The following is a 19,558-nucleotide window of genomic DNA, read 5'->3' as shown; positions in this document are numbered from 1 at the left end:
GAAAGTCAGGGACGGGGGTCGCTGAGGGGACGGGGGAGTCTCTGTGAACACATACGAGGATGCTTTGTGAAAAATGCATCTTTTTTTGTTGTTTGGACCTAATCCTCTATGAGCCTTCTTAGTTCTCGTCTCTGGGCTTCATTTAATTCTATTTCACAGTTTTAGAAATGTTGGCCCTGTGGCGTGTTTTAAATAAACCAAATAAATGACTGAGCAAATGCTACCAGATTTGTTCTTTGTTCTTCGCAGTCTCAAAACTCGGCCTTGAGAAATTGTCTCAGTCCTGGTATTAAGTGAAATGCCCATGTTCATCTTACAAAGAATTTTTTTTGGCTTTTTGTCAAACATGGTTGGGTGTTCAGATTAGAATATGTATACTGTTATATATCTGAGCTTTCTTAAGGAAAGTTTCCTTTTTGGTATAGGAAGTGATTTTTTTCATTTCCCATCTTTTGGGTTTAATTGTGGCAAAGTAAATATAACATAAAATTTGCCATGTTGGGGCTCCTGGGTGGCTCAGTAAGTTGAGCTTCTGAGTCTTGATTTCGGCTCAGGTCATGATCTCACGGTGCATGGGTTCGAGACCCTCACTGGCCTCCGTGCTGGTGGCACAAAGCCTGCTTGGGATTCTCTCTCTCTCTGCCCTTGCCCCACTTACACACGCATTCTCTCTCTCAAAATAAATAAATAAGTAAACATATATATATATATATATATATATATATATATATATATATATATATGTAATTTGCCATGTTAACCATTTCAAAGCATACAGTCACGTAGCATTAAATACATTCACATTATTGTGCAACCAATCTCCAGAACCCTTTTCATCTCGCAGAACTGAAACCATTAAACCGTAACTTCCCATCTCCCCCTCCCTAGACCCTGGCAACCACCATTCTGTTTTCTGTTTCTATGAATTTGACTCTTCTAGATATCTCCCATACGTGGAAATGTATAATATTTGTCCTTTTTCCACTGGCTTATTTTACTTAGCCTAGTAGCTGCAAGCTTCCTCGGAGCTGTAGCTTGTGACGGTATCTCTTTTCTTTTAAAGGCTGAATACTATTCCATGGTGCGTCTGTACCACTCTATGTTTATCCGTTTGTCTGTCGACGGACCTTTGGCTCTTATGAATAACGCTAATATGAACATGGGTGTGTAAATGTCTCTTCAAGAGCCTACGTTCAATCTTTTGGCATCTGTGCTAAAAAGCAGAATTGCTAGGTGTCTATCTTTTCATAATAGTGCTTGCTTGGGTTGAGGAACTGGTGGCAGAGTGGCATTTGTGTTTGAGTTGAGATAGCATTCACGACTGAAAATTCACATTAGTGCCTCTGCTTTGCCATCACATGCTTTCCTGTCAGTAGGTACCTATCTACTGGTTTTCTCACTCAGAGAAGGTGAACTGTTGCCAACCATATCTTACAGGTATTAGGAAAGAAAACCTTTTGGGGTCTGTCACATCTGCTTGCACGTTACCTCTGCCATATTGAGACATGGGATTGGGCAGAATTCATGGGGTTTCATGCAGTCTGATTGATCCAGGAGCAATAAACTCATTTTCAGGCTGGCTTTGGCTAGCTTGGATAGTTTACAGAGATTACCCACAAGTTGATCAAACCATTAATTATATATATATATGTATATACATACATATGTTTATATACACACATATATACACACATACATATATATACATGTATATATACACATATATGTGTGTATATATATATATATACATTATGTATATATATATATATATTATGTATATATATATATATATGTGGGGTGCCTGGGTGGCTCAGTCGGTTAAGCATCTGACTTTGGCTCAGGTCATGATCTCGCAGTCCGTGGGTTCGAGCCCTGCATCAGGCTCTGTGCTAACAGCTCAGAGCCTGGAGTCTGCTTCAGATTCTGTCTCTCTCTCTCTCTCTCTCTCTGCCCCTCCCCCACTTGCATTCTGTCTCTCTCTCACTCAAAAATAAATAAACATTAAAAAAAAAAGTTAAAAAAAAAAGAATGTCTTCCAGAGAGACACCGATGTATAGTCCACGTAAGCTTAGCTTTGAATTAAACTCTCCTGCTTGATTTGCTTTCAGAAAGGATCCTTCAGGACTCTTACTTCCCTTGTATTTTCCCTCAGGCAAATGGTGGTAACAGGCCTGACTTGGGTGAGAAGGAGGCAGTGTGTTGGGTCAGGATCCAAGTACAGGTCAGGATCCAAGTACAATTTTGATCATTCACTTGAAATGTCGGTGCTAGAGACACTTGTTGCTGGATATTTCTCCACATTTCAGGTTTAAAGTTGAAATTTTGTCTTGAAAAGGTTATAGCTTATTTCAATAAAAAGAATATTAAGGTAATATTTAGGCCTTTTCAGAGGAGGTTAAAATAATGTTGCTCCCAAATGCTAAATTCTATACATGTTCCTATTGAAGATTCAACTGTTTTAAACAGTGACAACTTAAATCAAGCTTTAAAAAAAATTGTTTCACTGCACTATATCCTCGTTATGAGAAGACAGTACAGCAAAGAGTAGGTGAATGGTCTTGGGACTAGGTTGTGGGTAAATATGGGTCTTGGAGCCTTGGTTTCAACAAGGTGCTTCTGACTTCTCCATCAGTCTGGATTGAATCAGACTTTGGGGCCAGGTATTCCAGAGTTTAGTACCTTGAAGAGCCACAGCAGTAAGACAGCTTTACAAAGACCTCAATGAAATGGGTTTTTAGACATCCAAAGAATTATATAGTTTTTAAAAAGCAACAACAACAACAACTCCACTAAAAAGGACTTTTGAGACAGCCTGGAAGTTCATTCTGATTACCCAAATCCTCTGACTTCGATGTCTGTTTATTTTTTGGTGTCTCTGTGCTTTTTTTAGCTGAGCGTCCTGAAGCGGGGACTGGGAAATACCCATTTCTAGGTACGGTTGTTTTGGTGAATCAAATCCTGAATTACAGTAACACTCGAGTAAAGCAAAAGATGATGCCTTTCAACTACATACCCATTTTTCAAAGCACTCAGATGATCTGCCCTTTAGGAAGTGTGGCTTCAGCCCTTGGGGAACTTTGACAAATCTTGAAATTTGCATGCGGATGCTTACTGCTTTGCCCATTCGGCATACATGGCTTGAATGTGCCAAGGTTTCTTTACCAGACCCTCTCTGAATCTGGAATGGAACACTGAATACAACCAGATCCCTGGCAATCCTCAGACCTGAGAGACCCACGGGGCTGTGGAATTGTGGCTTGGGTTAACAAAGCTATGGGTACTTGGTAGAAGTGTAAAGAAACCCTGGATGATGCTTTTCACATGCTCTTAAATTACCCATATTGTAAGGAAGAAATATGCACTGAAAGCTTCAAACGTAAAAGATTTCATTACAGTATTTCAATACAGCAGTTTAAATAGGTTGCAGGTTTTTTCCCCCTAACTAATAATAACCCACTTTTGTCACAAAAAGCAAAGTGAAGAACTTAGTCACATGGGTGTGGTCAAAGTATTATCTTCTTCTTTGACTCATTGCCAACAAACAGAATGCCCTTCCTTCTTGAGACACTTGAGGCAAGGTGCTGAGGCAATTTCTCTGAAGCGTGGCTCTGTGGAGTTAGAGAAAGGGTACTTTCCAAAGAAAAAATTAAAACCTTCCAGCATTCATTATGCTTCTTCAGCCCAGAAATACAGGATGGTTATCAAGAGGTTACACATTGTCTGTTTACACAGACATTTTTAGAAGAACGGAAGTTTCTCAGAATGCTTTGTGCAACCCTACAGAGCTTGCACTTAGAAAGATTCCTTATTTGTGATGCAGGGTGTGATGGCGTGGCTGTGGTATTAACAGCTAACATTGTAGTATGTGCCTGGCACTGTGGTAAGTCCTCCAGACCTATTAACTCTTTTAATCCCCAGAGCAACCCTAAGTAGTTGTTATTACAGCCCCCATTTAGCAGAGGAGGAAACCGAGGCTCGGAGGGGTTAAGGGACTTACCAAGATTCAAACACAAGAAAGCCCGGTTCACGTCCATTCTCTTAGCCACTAGGCTGCACTGCCTCTCAGCCTCCTATGCTCCGGCTCTTGCTAGCTCCCAGATCACTTCTCTGAGTCTCAGTTTCCTCCCCTGTGAAACGAGACTACAAGTGATAAGAGAAATTCAACTGTTGAGAAGTTAGCCACAGACTGCCCAGGCTTTTAGTGCTGTGTCTGCCCAGCATATATGGCTTGACCATGCTGGTTTCAAAGGAAATATGTATTTAGAAATGAACTAACGATAGAACTCCAATCCTTTTAGATTTCAGCTATCATTTATCCTAGGATATATTAGAGTGAGTCACAAATTTTTAATACAAGAAGGTATGTGAAGTTTCTGCGTGGTGGTTATTGTACCTTAGGCCCAATACCGTAATTTCAAAAAGAGCTCATTTTTACAATATTGGGCGAAATATTACCCTCAGTTATAGGCATGGGACAACATGTCTTGTTTGGCATGTGTATATATGCGTATATGTTTTACTTAAAGCAAGACACTACCGTATGCATGTTATACTTCAGTACAATGCTTTTGTAGCGTTTATTTATTTATTTTGAGAGAGAGAGAGAGAGTGCACACGCAGAGCCTGACTCAGGGCTTAATCTCACAAACCGTGAGATCATGGCCTGAGCCGAGATCAGGAGTCGGACGTTTAACCAACTAAGCCCACCCAGGTGCCCCAATCAAATTTTTCTTTAAAGAGAAAAGCGACAGAGGAAGAACTGAGTTTTGCGCTAGACTGTTTTCATTGGCTTTGGGACTCTGCCTAAAATTGTTTCTTCTATAACATTTTCTGATGGTGCCCTCTTCAATTTCACGTGAAACCAAATTTCCCCAAGGCTCTACTATTTTACTGTCCCTACTCACCGAAGACTTTAAAGTTTATGATGTATAATTTTTCAGCACTGAAATTGTAATCAGTGTTATAACTTTTGTATCTCCAAACTCTTAAGAAAATTTGATCCATTGTGATAAAGGTAACTTTGCTAATTGTATTTCACCTTGGAAACTCAACCTGCCCACCGTGAGAACTTTCTCCCAGTAGCATTTGCTGAGTTACTAACCTAAAAGAAAAGAAGAAGAGATCAGATAGGGCTACAAAGGAGAAGAAAAAAAAAAATACATGGATTCTAGCTAAGAAATGGCATGGCCTCATTCCCATACAGCTTTTTCTAATCATTTCCATTAAGTTTCAGCAGTGATGGTCTCTCTTAGTCCTTTAAGGTTGTTGAGTGGTTTTCCCACATTCTGCTTAGCAATCCAAGCTCACAAAAAGTAGAATCTTTTCAATACCAAGTCAAGCTCAGGTTCTGAGGGAAACAGGTTCAACAACATTATCCTACCCACACCCTTCTCCTTTGAGAGTTTTGGAGCTGAATGGCTTTGCTGAGGAGACACCTAGAACTGGAGTTGTCTCTCTATAAACAAACCATTACGTTTTTTAATTATTGAGTTGAATGGGACAGCTCATACAGATGTCGTGGTAAATAACCAACCTGAAGCCTATCCTACCATGTACTGATGCTTTGTGACCCCAGAGTACTTATTTAATTTACCTATGTGCTTTTTCCTCCTCTACAAAATGAGGCTGTTAATAGTGTCAACCTCTTAAGAGTTCAACTCAATGACTGAATGATAAACTGCTTGTAGAATGCTGTGCATAGCACTTGGACATCGTAAAGCCTCAGTGTTCCCTGCGTAGGTAACTACAGGTTTCCCTTGCTATCCGAAAATAGAGTTCCTGTGAAAACCTTCCTGAACTGGAATGGTGTAAAGAAACACCATTTAGTTTGTATGGAAAACTTTTTGAGCATTCTCAGACCTAAACCATAACCTTTTTTAGGCTTTTCTTTTTTCTTTAATCCTCTTTTCATGTTTATTTATTTATTTTGAGAAAGCAGGACAGAGAGAGCATGAGCAGGGGCAGAGAGAGAGAGAGAGGGAGAAAGAGAATCCCAGGCAGGCTCCAAGCTGCCAGGGCAGAGCCCAATGTGGGGCTTCATTCCACAGTCTGCGAGATCATGACCTGAGCCCAACTGAAGAGTCAGACACTTAACCGACTGAGCCTCCCAGGCGCCCCAAGGCTCTTCTAGTACCTTAGGACACATCTGGCTGAAGGATGCATAGAATAAATGGAGACAAGGCACAGATGCTCACAGAGGCAAGTCAGACCTGTGGCAGCTTGAGACTGAGATGCTGAGTATAGTTCCCGCAGAAGGAGTTTGGTGGGGCCACTCTCCCTGCCCGGGGTACATGCTCCCTGTATAACAATTCATTGCAACACAAACCCAGAACGCTGCTTTTGCTTTTTGCCTTTTCTCATTAAAGCCAAAGTCCTCTTCCAATTTCTTTCTGATAGCAAAAACGGGTGCTAATGTAGGTCTTTCGTAAAAGGGAAGTGGCCTAAGGCAAACTTTGGAGAAGTGGGGGATGGATACCTATACTTTTGTTCATTGTGCCCGTGTGTGTGTGTGTGTGTGTGTGTGTGTGTGTGTGTGTGTTGGCGAATTGTGTGCGAAATAGTACTTCATTTAAGACAGTAGACTCCAACGTCTTATATGCAGTCCGGTGTGATAGGGGGTTGCTTAAGTGAAGGACATACATTACCCTTGTGATTAGTGTGAAGGGAAGCACACTGAAGAGTTTTCCGTTGGGCCTCTGTTCCTTGTTGTCATTGCCCCTCACATGATACGTGGGTAGCTTGGAAAACAAACGAATCATTAACAGTGAGGTCTCTTTAGGACATCAAATTAACATCAAGACGGGGAATGCCAGTTTCAAAGGCAATACATATTTAGAGATGATCTAACAATAGAACTCAGATCCTCATCCGTGTAGGAATTTAGACTCGTCGAGGTGGCCCTGAGGGCGGCAGAGGTAAAGCAACATAAAGCCACACCACCATATAATCACACCCTTGCTTGCTGATTAGGGACTATCCCAATCTAAAGTGGAAGTCCGAACCTTCTATTGGCCAGCGAGGTGTGAATTATTCATTTTAGCTCTCAATCCTGCAGTGTTTCCTGGTGGTAAAATTTCCCCAGGGAACAGTGAACCCAAGGGCAGAGACTAGGGAGAGGTGAATGAGTCACCTCTCAGTTGTAAAATTTAAGGGAGAGTCCAAAAATATAGTAGTCAAGGTCAAAAATATTTTAATGCATCTTTAAAAAATCAAAACCGAGGCAAATAATCCAGGGTGAAAAAATATCAGAATATTAAAGACAATATCCATGGATCCTGCATGGGCAAGACCCCGCCTCACTAGCCTCCCCCTAATCCTGGCTATCGTGCACCCCAATATTACGGAAGGGACGTTGTGTATAAGGATTTCTCTGCACGAAGTCGGTGTGTTTACAGGGCACAATACCTGAGTATATCTGCATGTTAATTAAGCTCCTATTAGAAATGAATCAAGAAAATTCCTTTGTGTTGTATATGGAAAGGACAGCTTTATGTTTCTGTGTGTAATAATAGTCACGATATTTTATTGAGTGTTTAGTATGTGACAGTCACTCTCCTGGTCACTTTACATAATTGTCTCTTTTAACGCTCACAGTAATCCTATGAAGTAGGTACTGGTTTTAACTCCAAGAGGAGACTGAGGGTCAGAGAGTTAAGTAGCTTGTTTGAAGGTTATCCAGCTAATAAGTAGCCAACCCAAGCTGAAGCTGTACTTTATCCACACAAAGTTGAAAAATCACTCGTTATTTGTCCGAATCCTTTTAATCCGTTATTAAATCTAGGTCAGTATAGTTTAAAATGTGCTTTATGCACCCAGGATGCTTGTATGGGTTTGGGTGATGATCTACCACTGAACAACTTTACGGTGGAATTGCGAAGATGGAGTTTGTGTCCTGTAAGACTTAGACATGCAATTCCAGAGGTGCTCTAGGACGAGCAGTGTTTTCCACCACCACAGGGTTTCTGTGTTCACTTGCTCTCTCCTTTCTCCCTTGTTCTGTGGCATTTCTTAGTGTGAGAAAAAGACAGAGAAGCACGGGCTGATAATGGTGATGGTGATGGAGAGGTTAGTGATGGTGGTGATGACGGCAGGAACTAACGTTAATTGAAGCCTTAATAAGTACCAAGTACTGTGCCGAGAGCCTTACTAGGATTACTTCCTCTCACCCTCAAAAAGACCATGAAAGGCTGATGAATCCCCATTTTCTGAAGAGGAAACTGAGTCTTTGAAACCATAAGTAATCTGCCCTAGATTACAAAACCAGGGAAAAGACGAGTAAGGCCTATGCTCTTAATGACTACACTGTAGAAAGGAAGAAGAAAGACGAACAGGCAGAGTCTCCGATCAGCCTTCCGGGTCCTCCTAACTAGAACTTTCAGATCTGGTTGCAACTCCTAGAGGAGTCCCCAGTTTTCCCAGGGACTTCCTTTAGATGGGAAACCTTTTGGGTTTTAGCTCCAAAACCTCCACATAATTATCCCCTTTCTTTTAAAGGGGCCCTGGGTACTAGGATTTTATTTCTCTAGTGCCTTTTTAGGATTAAGGTGACCTTATTTAGGGAGTTCCCAATGAATACACCTGAACTAAGGGGAGGCTGGCAAAGGAGTCGCGATTATCCTTACTTAGTCCATGTTGTCAGTTCACGATTTTATTCTTAAGGGTTTAGAGTGCATTTTACCAAAATTTTAGTGTCCCGGGGTTAGGATATTTCTGGAAAAGGCACATCTGAACCCAAGATGAAACAAAATAGGAGGCCTTAAAATGTGTTATTTCCTCTTTTGAAGAATCATAACCAATCTGCTTTATTAGCATCAATCTCAAATAACGCAAACCTGAGTAATAAGGACCACGCGAGGACAAGCAGGAACCCAGATACCCAGCAATGGGCTGGTAAGCGTGTAACAACTGGCTTTCTGGGAGGGAGAATGCCCTGGCTTGTGGTGTTTGCCAATTTCCACGGTGTAAAAACTCCCACCAAGGCCTATTTCTAGCTGTCAATGTGATATCCTGAATATGGAGTTGGAAAGAGGTGCTCCAAACCGACTCTCATGACCGGCACACTATTGTACCATCCTCGGGAGGAGTAATTAGACGATCAGCTGTTTCAGTGCAGTGCCTAATCCTGAAGAACTGCCTCTTCTGAACTCACTAGCTGTGTGACCTTGCTCAAGTCGCTTCACCTCTCTGGGCCTCTGTTTCGTCCTGTACAGACGATAATATGGAAGCTGTTTTTCACCTCTAACATTTTAAAGTTCTAGAAGGCAGTGACTCCTGCTTTCTCCGACATCCAAATGCCTTTAAGCGCCTTTCTGGAAAACCAAGTTAGCGCTGTGCTGTATCCAACTTCATCTACTGAGCATAAGGTTTGGAAAGGAGTGACTTACTCCCTTTTGCCTCTTTAAATGCGTAGCCAATGGGGCATCATACATTTTTTACACTTCTTTTGCTAGATGTGAGATCCAGGAGGAAAGGCATGGATGTTCCAGGGCTTTGCTTGTTCTCCTGGGGTGGGAATCTGCAAGCGTGACACGCTGAGCCATCGCTGTATGCATTTCCTACCTCCCTATGCTTTCAGCAGCAGAGACAGAGTATTGAGAGTATTCTACCTTTTTACTTTTGTTTTTATTGTTTGCTCTCTAAAAGCCATTTGACAAGAATGGGAATCACTCATACAAAATGAGGACGGGGGTGGGGAGGGTGGGGAGGGTCGTTATTTTTTTTTCCCCCCTGAAAGGTGGCACGTCTCTCAGCAAAGAGAAAAAGGCATGTTGCACAAGGCTTGCTGGCAGTGATAGAAGCCAGCGCCGGTTTGCCTGTTGTCACAGCCAAAGCAAAATGCCACCTCTGCCTAGGAGCCAGAGTGCCACATTCCTCTTTTGTGTCCCTGAGATGCACCCGTCATGTGGCCCTGGATGTGTAGGTTTGGCCAGGAGGTCCCCATGTTCTTCGAAGGTCATCTTCCAACCCCAGGAGGTACAGGAGAGGGGGGAGCAATGCTCCTGACTCTCAAATTACATTATTTGAGTCCCCAGATTGCATGTCAGATAAAGCCAGCAAATGGCATTTGAGGGCTGAGGTGAACACAAGAGAGCCCCCCACTTGCTGAGAGTAAGGTAGGGCTGCAGAAACACCAGGAACCTGGTGATATTTCTGTCTCCAGACCCCTTCTTAACAAACCCAGATGCAGTGACAGCAAAAGCTCCAGAATCCCAAGGCAGGAGGTGCCAAAAACACTCCCCAATAATCACTGCCTCTCCCCTCCCCCCCCCCCCCCCCCCCCCCGCCAAAAAAAAAGTTTCAGTAAGATATTCTCACTCCTAGAGGGGAAAACCTGTCCACGCCTGAAGCAGCTTGACCCCGGGCGAACCCCCCTCCTACATGGAGTGAACTGTGAATCTCAAGGGAAAAAATCCCCACCCCCCACCCCGCCTGCTCCCTGGGGAGGGACAGAAGGTTCCTAAAACTGACGGTTTCGCCTCCATGATCTTTAAAAGAGCAGAAGTTGGCTGTGAGGCTGCAATACCGCCTTGATTGGGGTAGTGTGGTCTCTGTTTGCGGCTGGGCTCCAAAGAGAGCCACAATTGGCTCTGATGAGGAAGGAGCCTAGAAATGAAAGATTGCAAAGAGGGCTTCTGAACGCCATGGCTGAGACTGTGTCGTTTCTTACAAGGTGAAACTTGGCAGTTCTACCTTGCGAGTAAAAACCCAAATTAATTTTTTTTAAAAGAAATTAAGTCAGAAACAAGGCTTCAGAAAAACTGTGAGTGTTAGGCATAAACTGATTTTGGATGATCTTTAGGTGAGAAAGGGTGGAGTTTACCATCAGAAACATGTTTTTATTTATGCTTTTCAAATCCCCACTGGTGCGCAGTGTGTGCGCGTGTGCTTGTGCGCGCGCACGTGTGTGCGTGTGTGTGTGCGTGCGCGTGTGTGTGTGTGTGTGTGTGTTAGCATGAGAGCACGCGTCGCCTCGGTTCTGTAACTACTCTTTTTCTTACATGTTTGCTGTGCACAGTTCATATAGATGCCCTATAAATAAATATATAGGTCCATCCACACCTTTTCATTTTATTTGTAAATTGTTTGGTATAAGCGGCAATGCGTAATGAAACCTGGTGAAGTTTAAAAGATTAGATTTTTTTTCATACTGACACTTCATAACACTGTTCATATGTCTCTGAGTGAGATTTATGAATATATGAGCAGTACTGCAAAATTATACCGCACCAGAGACTTCCTGCACCACAGGGGTGGCAGTCTAAAGTGACACAGCTTCAAGCATTTTTCACAGACAAGAAGCAAAATTTAACCCCCTTAAGGGGAAGTATGATTTCAACAGCTTGAAATGAGCTCATTTGTAGATGTTTTTTTTCTCTCATCTTCCATAATTTTTTGGTGTTAAGATTAAAACAGATTGCACAGCCAACGTAAGGGCATATATGCTGCCCAGAGTGTAATTTGGCCCTTAAAGAGAAACCTTCATTGTCTCTATCCCAATGCCAATAGGGTCACTGAAGGTAAACTTCGCATTCAATTCGTAAGGCTCTCAGCCGGATTCCCAGAATTGTCCTAAGCAGACAGGGTCTGGGTTTTTTCAAAAGGTAAGTAGCAGGTGACATCCGTTTGTCCAGTGGAGAAGCCCCATCTCCCTGGGCATCTGAAATGGTGGCATTAGGAAATAGACAGTGACTTGAATCTCAACTGAGTGAAACTAACCAACAAAAAGGAGAATCAGAAGAGCAAAAGATGGTCTATAGGAATCGATCGTATAGGAGATGTCTGTAGCGGGAGAGTTCTGTGTTAGATGCTAAGTCCGAACCCATTTCTTTCAGGCCGATCTGGTACCTTGTGATTTTGTGTCAGTTAATGTTCACGATGTCTATGCTCTCCAATTCTCTTTAACCGTTTGGTTTCTCCTTGGAACAGAGCAGGTGCTCAAACGTGGCCTGTTCCCTCTACTCTTTGAATGCTTCGTGATGTGTTGGCTGGAGAACTTTTGTCTCTTTTTTCAGCAATGGTACAACAGCTCCATGAACGTGATCTGCACCTGGTTGACAGACCGGATGGACTTACAGCTTCACATTTATCAATTGAAAACACTAATTAGGATGGTAAAGGTAAAAGAAAAAATAATTATTCTTTTTTGCAAATAGCTTACTGAAATACATTTCATTGTCAAGCTGCAGAACTTCCTTAGCACAAAGAATATTGGTTTGCATAGAAAACAAGACGATTTCTAAAATAGCATCTCGGGCAAGAAAAACCTCTGAAATCACTTTGGGATGCATGCTTAATTTATTACTCAGACATCAAAGGAAAAATTAATAAAAAGGAATTTGACATTTTATCCAGGCCAGAAAAATACTTTATGTATCTGTCATGCAAAAATACTGCAGCGGCCATCGTGCCCTGTGCATTAGACTTTCAAAAGCTGGCTTTTGGTACCATTATGCTAATCACATCAATTACCAATTTCATTTATGGTTTAATTAAATAAAATTTTGCCACAATTAATGTAATAGAAATATTTACCTCCAGCTCTTTCTAAATATGTCCTGTGATCATTATCAGGATGCAAATCATTATTGTTCTCATAGTTAATTGAACTAGTTTCTCTTACAATGCGTGTATACAGTCAAATGGAAAGGATCACAAAGGTGAGATAACATACCCTGAAAGTAGCTTTTTTCCCTGTTCTTGTGTGTGTGCCTTGGACTAATGATAATTATTTCAGCGTGAAATCTCAGTGGTTTACATGAAATAATAAGATCACAGAAGGGGGTAAATACGTTTTTGATCATTTCAGTTTCCATTTGATGCTTCACCATAGAGGGTTTTAAACACTCAGATGCAAAAATCTCATTCAAAGCACAGAGTGTCTGTAAAAATATTTTAATAATAAAACCTAGCTGAATTTCTATTTCTTAGCAGTTTTCCAGAAGTCCCCCCCACCGCCCAGCCCCAGCTCTACCCCCTAGCCCCTCAGCCCCCCACCCCCCACCCCCGCCCTATTTCTTAGTCTCTTTAGGATTAGCACCATTTCATTGAAGGTGTTCTTCCACCCCAGTGCTGACTTAAAACCAATTACTGTTCCGTTGAGTGTAATTAAAGAGAATTATTATCATCTACATTTGATCTCACAAAGCGTCTGCCCAGGGAAGGTTACCGACAGCCGTGTACTACAGCTCTTAAAAGAAATGTATGCACTCGGAGTATAGACCCAGCCTAATTTTCGTATTTTTAAAAGTTCACTTCCTGAAGGCAAGCTCACTAGCCATTGCCTCAGCACTTAAATTCCATTTCCTGGGCATAAGTACTCTTCTTTGGGGGAATTTTTTTTTTGACACTGACTGGGTGGACATGAAAAGAAGAGATTAATTTTAATATTTTAAAATACCTTCCCATGACTGATATTAGTGAATCTATGTTGGGAATATTGGAATTAGCACTATTTAATTAAGGAAAAAATGTAAGTCCGAGAGGAGGCTTATTCTTAGCCTTCTGCCAAAAAAAAAACCCCAAAACAGAGACGTGAACCACAGGGAAGGGACACAAATGTCACTGCCAAAAGAACTCCCTCACTTTTGCCAGAGATAGGCCCAGCAAAACTTGTGTCGCTGCACAGAGGTGTGAAGCACAATTCACAAGCACCTTCACCAGAGGCCTCTTCACCGAGCACCTTAACCAGAGGCCTCCTTCTCTGAGAAGAATTTCCAAAGATAGTTGGCTTTCTTTCCTGCCTTCCCATCCACTCCCTTCATCCATCCGTTCATTGATTATTCACCAAGCATTTATTCACTCATCCAACAGTGGATAAATATTAGTTGAGCTCCTCCTTCTGTTACAAGATGGAGAATTTAAAAATGACTGGATACAGTCCCTGTTTGTAGGCGTCTAGAGTTGAGTTGGGGAATGCCGCTCTGGAATTTGAATAAAGGGGAGAATATCCAGCTGCTTTCTACCTTTCTTTTTCCCATCATATTCTGGCACCAATTAGATTATCCTAAGTGGAAAGAGAACAAACAACTGAAAAGTACAAAAAAAAAAAAAAAAAAGTGAATCTTCTGGATACCTGGTCTACACCATGCCTAGAATTTACTCAGCCTCCTACCCTTTCCCGTCAAGATGAAGACAATTCAGGTAGCTACCTAGCTACCTAGGAGAGCCTTGCAGCTTGACCCATAATTAGGAGGACCTTTTAACTAAGTGTCAAAGTGGAAAGGGGGACACACGGTCATCCTATCCATAATCTGATATTAGCGGACTTCACTGAGCTGAGCCTCATTCACTAGTTAACTCTGCGGTCATTACAACATGTAACCTTCAAGAGGGGTTGACACTGTGATTGTTGATAATATGATTCATTAGATGGATGACAAGAAAAGGAAGTCACAAACAGGAGTGCACTGAAGGGTAACATTCCTCCTCATGCTCCTTCAGCATATCAATTCTGTCCCATATCAATGGAAGAAACACACGGCAGAATCAGTAGCTGAAATGATATGCAGTGTGATGAGAAAAGTTGTTAGAGAGAGACCTTTCTCCAAAAAAAATGTTAAGAAGTAGACAACAGCCAGATGCTTCTGGTCATGTTCAATTAACGCTAAGGGATTTCTAGAAAAAAACAGTCCCTGGGATACCTCAGGAAATCCGAGAGAGATCGCCTGAAGGAACAAAGAAAGACTTTGTAGTACAGTAATACCAAGCCATTGTTCTTGAAAAAGAGCCAAATTTCTTCCCCGAGACCATGAAGTTGTGAACGGAATAGATACGCTTCTTTCCCAAGGAGATAAGAAATGAATCACATGCCTGCAACATATTGATGAGGCATTAGCACTCCGTCTCCCCATAATTGTTGCTGCCCGTAATAGGTTTCATATACCAACATGCATATGTCTGTCTTGTGAATGAGACAGAGGGATGTGCCGTTACGAGCCTCAAAAATATTAAAGACCAGACTGCAAAGGAAATCACAAAATATCATAATCGCTTGATCCATTATTTATGTGTTATGGCCCCTTACACAGTCTATCATATTATAATACACCAACCTAAGAGAAAGAACCAGACCCCCCCCCCAAAAAAAAAAAAACCACCAAAATGAATCAAAACAATTATGGAACATTTCCCTTTATGGAACTGAATAAACACAAGCTTATGTTCTTTGCTTTGTCTCAGCTAATACAGTTTATCCTGCCACAATTTCTCATTTTCTGTCATTCAGAAAATCTCAGTTTTCAGTACAAGTGAAATCTGAGTACGGTGGCTTTTCATTTGACAATGCATTAAGTGAGACACTGAGCTGAAGGTCAGCGTTCTCACACCCACACATGCTTTGTGCCCTTTCCCTCCCTCGTGGAGATGAGATCTCGCTTATCACTGATCTTTTCCCTCCTTAGAAAACCTATAGAGATTTCCGATTGCAAGGGGTCCTCGACTCGACCTTAAACAGCAAGACCTATGAAACCATCCGGAACCGGCTCACTGTGGAGGAAGCCACTGCATCAGTGAGCGAGGGTGGGGGCCTGCAGGGGATCAGCATGAAGGACAGCGACGAGGAAGACGAGGAAGATGACTAGAAGGCTAGGGCCTGGAGTCCTTTGGGACAAAGTCCTGTAATCAATGCATGTCCTTAGTCTGTTAGTTAACCCCAGTAGGGAATTTTCTGTCAACTACCATGCCCATGAGATGTTTACCAATACAATTGCCATTTTAGCTATGTGGTACCAAGATTAGCAAATGACCTTCCACCCCACTGATTTCCTGATTCCATGTCTGTATGTTTACAAGCAATATGGAGCACCATTCTTTAAAAACTGTTCATGGAGAATACATAGTCCAACTGCTAGGTGTGTTCCTGTTCTCAGCAAAGTTAAATGATGCTTCATTAATATACTGTGTATGCACTGATGGTAAACGGATGTGAGGGCGAGTACACCAAGTATTTCACTTCTCTGTTTCGCGTTATGTGGATGCCAGTTATTTAAACGAGTACAATAAATTAACGTAAGACACATAGATCTGCTTTGGTTTTTGGAAAACAAAGGCAAGCCTCCAGCAAGCCACCTTTTTGGTTCTTTGTGTTCCCCCGAAACTAAAAACTGAACCCCTGTTTTCCTTGTTAACTCATCCTTTCACGGATCCATGTAGTTAGCCAAAAAACAAACAAACAAACAAAAGAAGGCGGCTAGATACCAATGGATTGATCTTGTCATTTGCCACGGCAAGGGTGATCCTCCCATGAGCAAACACCAAGCACAGTTCAGAGCAACTGTCATCTGTCCAAGTTTATCCTCTTAAACGTCACATTTTGCTTTTATGTTTCGATAACCGTGTATGTAAAAAACCTGAATATTTAAATTACAACCCTAGACTATAAATGTGTTTATAATAAGATATGGATATTTCCTTCAGTAGATTGTCACCATAATTTAAAATATTTTGTTCCACACTGGTTTTTATATCTGTCATGTACATTGCATTTTGGTCTGTAACTGCATGACCCCGGGGTCCTCTGCAGAGCAGTTTCTTTCTGTGTAGTGAATCCATCTTGCTTTTGCCTTATATAAAGCCTACAGTTATGAAAGTGTGGAAGACTGTGGCTTCTCAATAAATAACCATTCAATGTCCTCAGAACACGCCTCCGAGTCTTTTTTCCTCTGTCTTTTTGGAAAGCCAGAACCGAAACACACACAAACCGGCAGAGGAGGTCAAGAACAGGCAAGAGGTCACTTCCTTGAAACTCTTGGAGGGGTGGTTTTCAAATGCTTGTCTCCACAAAAGGCAGCCCAAAGTCCCACTGAGTCAGACTCCACTCATTCAGAACAGTGGGCATTTGGACATGTTGGGCAGATTATGCTTCCATTACAGGATAAATAAGGGTCTGCTAAGCAAGAGAGGAGTGTAAACGAGAGAAATGTTTCTCCTGTACGAAAAGAAGGCCAACAAACTGTTTTTAAGCGCTACTTTAACAGCAGTGTTTGCATCCAAACAAAGCGTGTGCCAATTATATATGATTCTTATAGATTTGTTAAAGCATCTCACAAGATTCTCTAAGATATGGAGCACTCTTCTTGCCCCCCAGTTCTTGTCAGCAGATATAATCACGTAGGTGTGAAAGAAATCAAACATTTTGCAGCCTTACCTGTCTTATTTGCATCTGTCACTAAATCAAGCTGACCTTTCCTTGGGGCTGACGGGCGTTTTAGAGAAGTGACGAATTTTTTCATTAGGACCAGGTAGACCAGTGGCTGTCTACAAATGAATTCCTCTAAATAGTACGTCCTACTTTTTTTAATCCTTCAGGTCTGCAGGTACAAATCAATAGTACTTCCTGCCCTTAGTGGGATTGCAAGGATAACTCCCATTTATTGAGCAACTATTCCGCACCAGACATTCTCTATATAATACCTCATTCAAATCTCACAACAACCGCAAGAGGAAAGGATTGTTATGATCCTCATTAGAAACAAACAAATTGAGGTCAGAAAGGTTAAGGCCACTTGCCCAGTGGTTACACATCTCCCTATGGAAACAATATTGCAGAGACACTAGTATAGAGTTGGTAATACAAATGGTGGGGGTATATCATTCGGGTGTGAGATATCTTTGATTGCCCAATGGCACCAAGATAAGTCTGCGTGGCAAAGCCAGAATTTTTGAAAAATATATTTGCATTTTTAATTCCAAAGCTATGATATAGTTTTTGTAACAATTACAAACAATTCAGAAATGTGCAAAGTAAAGAGAGAGAGCCTGCCCAGTGCATAGTATAGTTGAGAAGAGGAAGAAATGCTCCAGAGCCCTGGGCGGGGGGGAGCTAAGTGAGTTAGAGAACTAATGAAAGGGCATGACCCAAAAGGCAGAAAGAGAAAGAAGCAAGTGTGAAAAGATTGTGCCTTCAAAACCAAGGTTAAAAAAAAGAAAAAAAGATTCCTTCAAAAGGAGAATTCCCCCCCACCCCTCAGCCTAGCGCTGAGGATCCTGTTGAACAGTATCCCCCAGGTGCATCCCCGGGGGAAAGGCTATGCAGAAGGAAATGATATCAGGTAAGATCAGAAAGAGAGAACTCCCCAAGTTTTTTAAGTCTCAGGTTATCCTTGCCACAAATTTAAAGCTGAGAAGGAGACATTTTGATATCTTGAGCCTTCTTTTTTTACTTCTTTGGAATAGAATCTTAAGTGTTCTCTTCCTTCCTGTTTGCTTGTTTTTCATTAAAATGCAACAAACATACAGAAGAGCGCACAAATCCTAAGCCTACAGGTCAAGAAATAGGACATAATGAACACTTCCAGACATACCCATGCCTGTGGCCCTTCTCAGTCTCTACCTCCTCCCTAACTCAACAAAGGTAACCACTATCCTGATTTCTCATAGTGTCAATTGAATTGAAGCCCTTACGTAATTAGAATCACGGTATTTATTCTTTCAAGTCTGGCTTCTTTTTGCTCTACGTTATATTGTTGGTGTAGCTATAGTTCATTTCCTTTCAGTGCTCTATAGTATGAATATACCACAATTTGTCCATGTTCACATGTATTTAGTTCAACATGTTCACACATTCATAATGTTACCATGAATTTCTTTGTACATATCTTTCAGCACAGTTGCAGGGTCATAGGGTAAATATATGTTCACTTTTAGGAAAAACTGCCATTTTTCCACAGAGGGTAAACCACAGACTACTCTCATCAGCAGAGTATCAGAATCCCATAAAACAGCAGGTATGGCCACTCTTTTAATCTACATTGTTCTGCTAAGTGGTGTAGTGGTTTATGACTGTGGTTCGCTGATTACAAAAATAGAGTTGATTGCCTCTTAACATGTGTATTGACAATTTGGTTAGCTTCTCTTGTGAAGTGCGTGTTTAAATCTTTTTTTTTTTTTCCTTTTTCTTACAAGAGGAAAATTCCAGAGTTATTTGAAGGACTGGTAGGGAAGAGGCCATAGGAAAAAGTGCCAGATGGATGGTGAGACATGGAGACGTAGAGAGAAATGTTAACCTGATGGAAAAGCACTCACTGTATTATCAATCAGCCCACAAATAGTTGAGTACATACTGGCCAAGCAGTGCTAGAGACAACCAGGCTCTCTCTAGTGCTTTCCCCTTCATCAGCCAGGGTGACTTTTCCAAAAGGCAAGTGTGATTTTGTTCCTCCTCCAGTTAATAGCATCCAGTGGCTCCCCTTGGTCACAGAATGAAGCTAGAATTCTCTAAGGTGCCATGCACGGCAATACACGACCTGACCCTCACCTAGCCCTCCAGCCTACTGTGTTAACTCTGCCCCTCTGGCTCCCTGGGTTTCAGCTACACCTGCCAACCTTCACTTCCACCTGTGCACCTCGGTTCTGTCCCCTTGGGGGCCTCCCGCCAAGCACCTCATCTCACCCTTCAAATCTCAGCTAAATTTGACTTCCCCAAAGAAGCCCCTCCAAACCCTACCCTCAGTTCAGCATCCACGTCCCTGGTACATAGTTTCATAACACTCTCTACTTCCGTTCCTTAGTATTCATCTCACTACTCATGAATGGGTTCTTTGCAGCTTTTCTCCACTTCAGG

At 41.9% G+C, this 19,558-nt stretch overlaps 1 protein-coding gene across 16 annotated transcripts in view; it reads left to right on the top strand.

The window, feature by feature from the left end:
* Positions 1 to 16,177, top strand: part of CADPS (calcium dependent secretion activator) — a 476,502-nt gene extending 460,325 nt beyond the window's left edge. For all 16 annotated transcript variants that reach the window (XM_060631484.3, XM_081794958.1, XM_060631486.3 and 13 more), the window contains 2 exons: positions 12,012 to 12,116; positions 15,399 to 16,177. In XM_060631484.3, the coding sequence (XP_060487467.1) occupies positions 12,012 to 12,116; positions 15,399 to 15,578 (285 nt within the window). In that variant the 3' untranslated portion in view covers positions 15,579 to 16,177. The remainder of the gene's footprint in view (positions 1 to 12,011; positions 12,117 to 15,398) is intronic.
* Positions 16,178 to 19,558: the final 3,381 nt, after the last annotated feature.

This window comes from Panthera onca, chromosome A2 (assembly GCF_046562875.1).
Source record: "Panthera onca isolate mPanOnc1 chromosome A2, mPanOnc1 haplotype 2, whole genome shotgun sequence".
Taxonomy (NCBI): Eukaryota; Metazoa; Chordata; class Mammalia; order Carnivora; family Felidae; genus Panthera; species Panthera onca.
The sequence above is the reverse complement of the archived record's forward strand: the minus strand, read 5'-3'. Positions and strand labels throughout refer to the sequence as shown.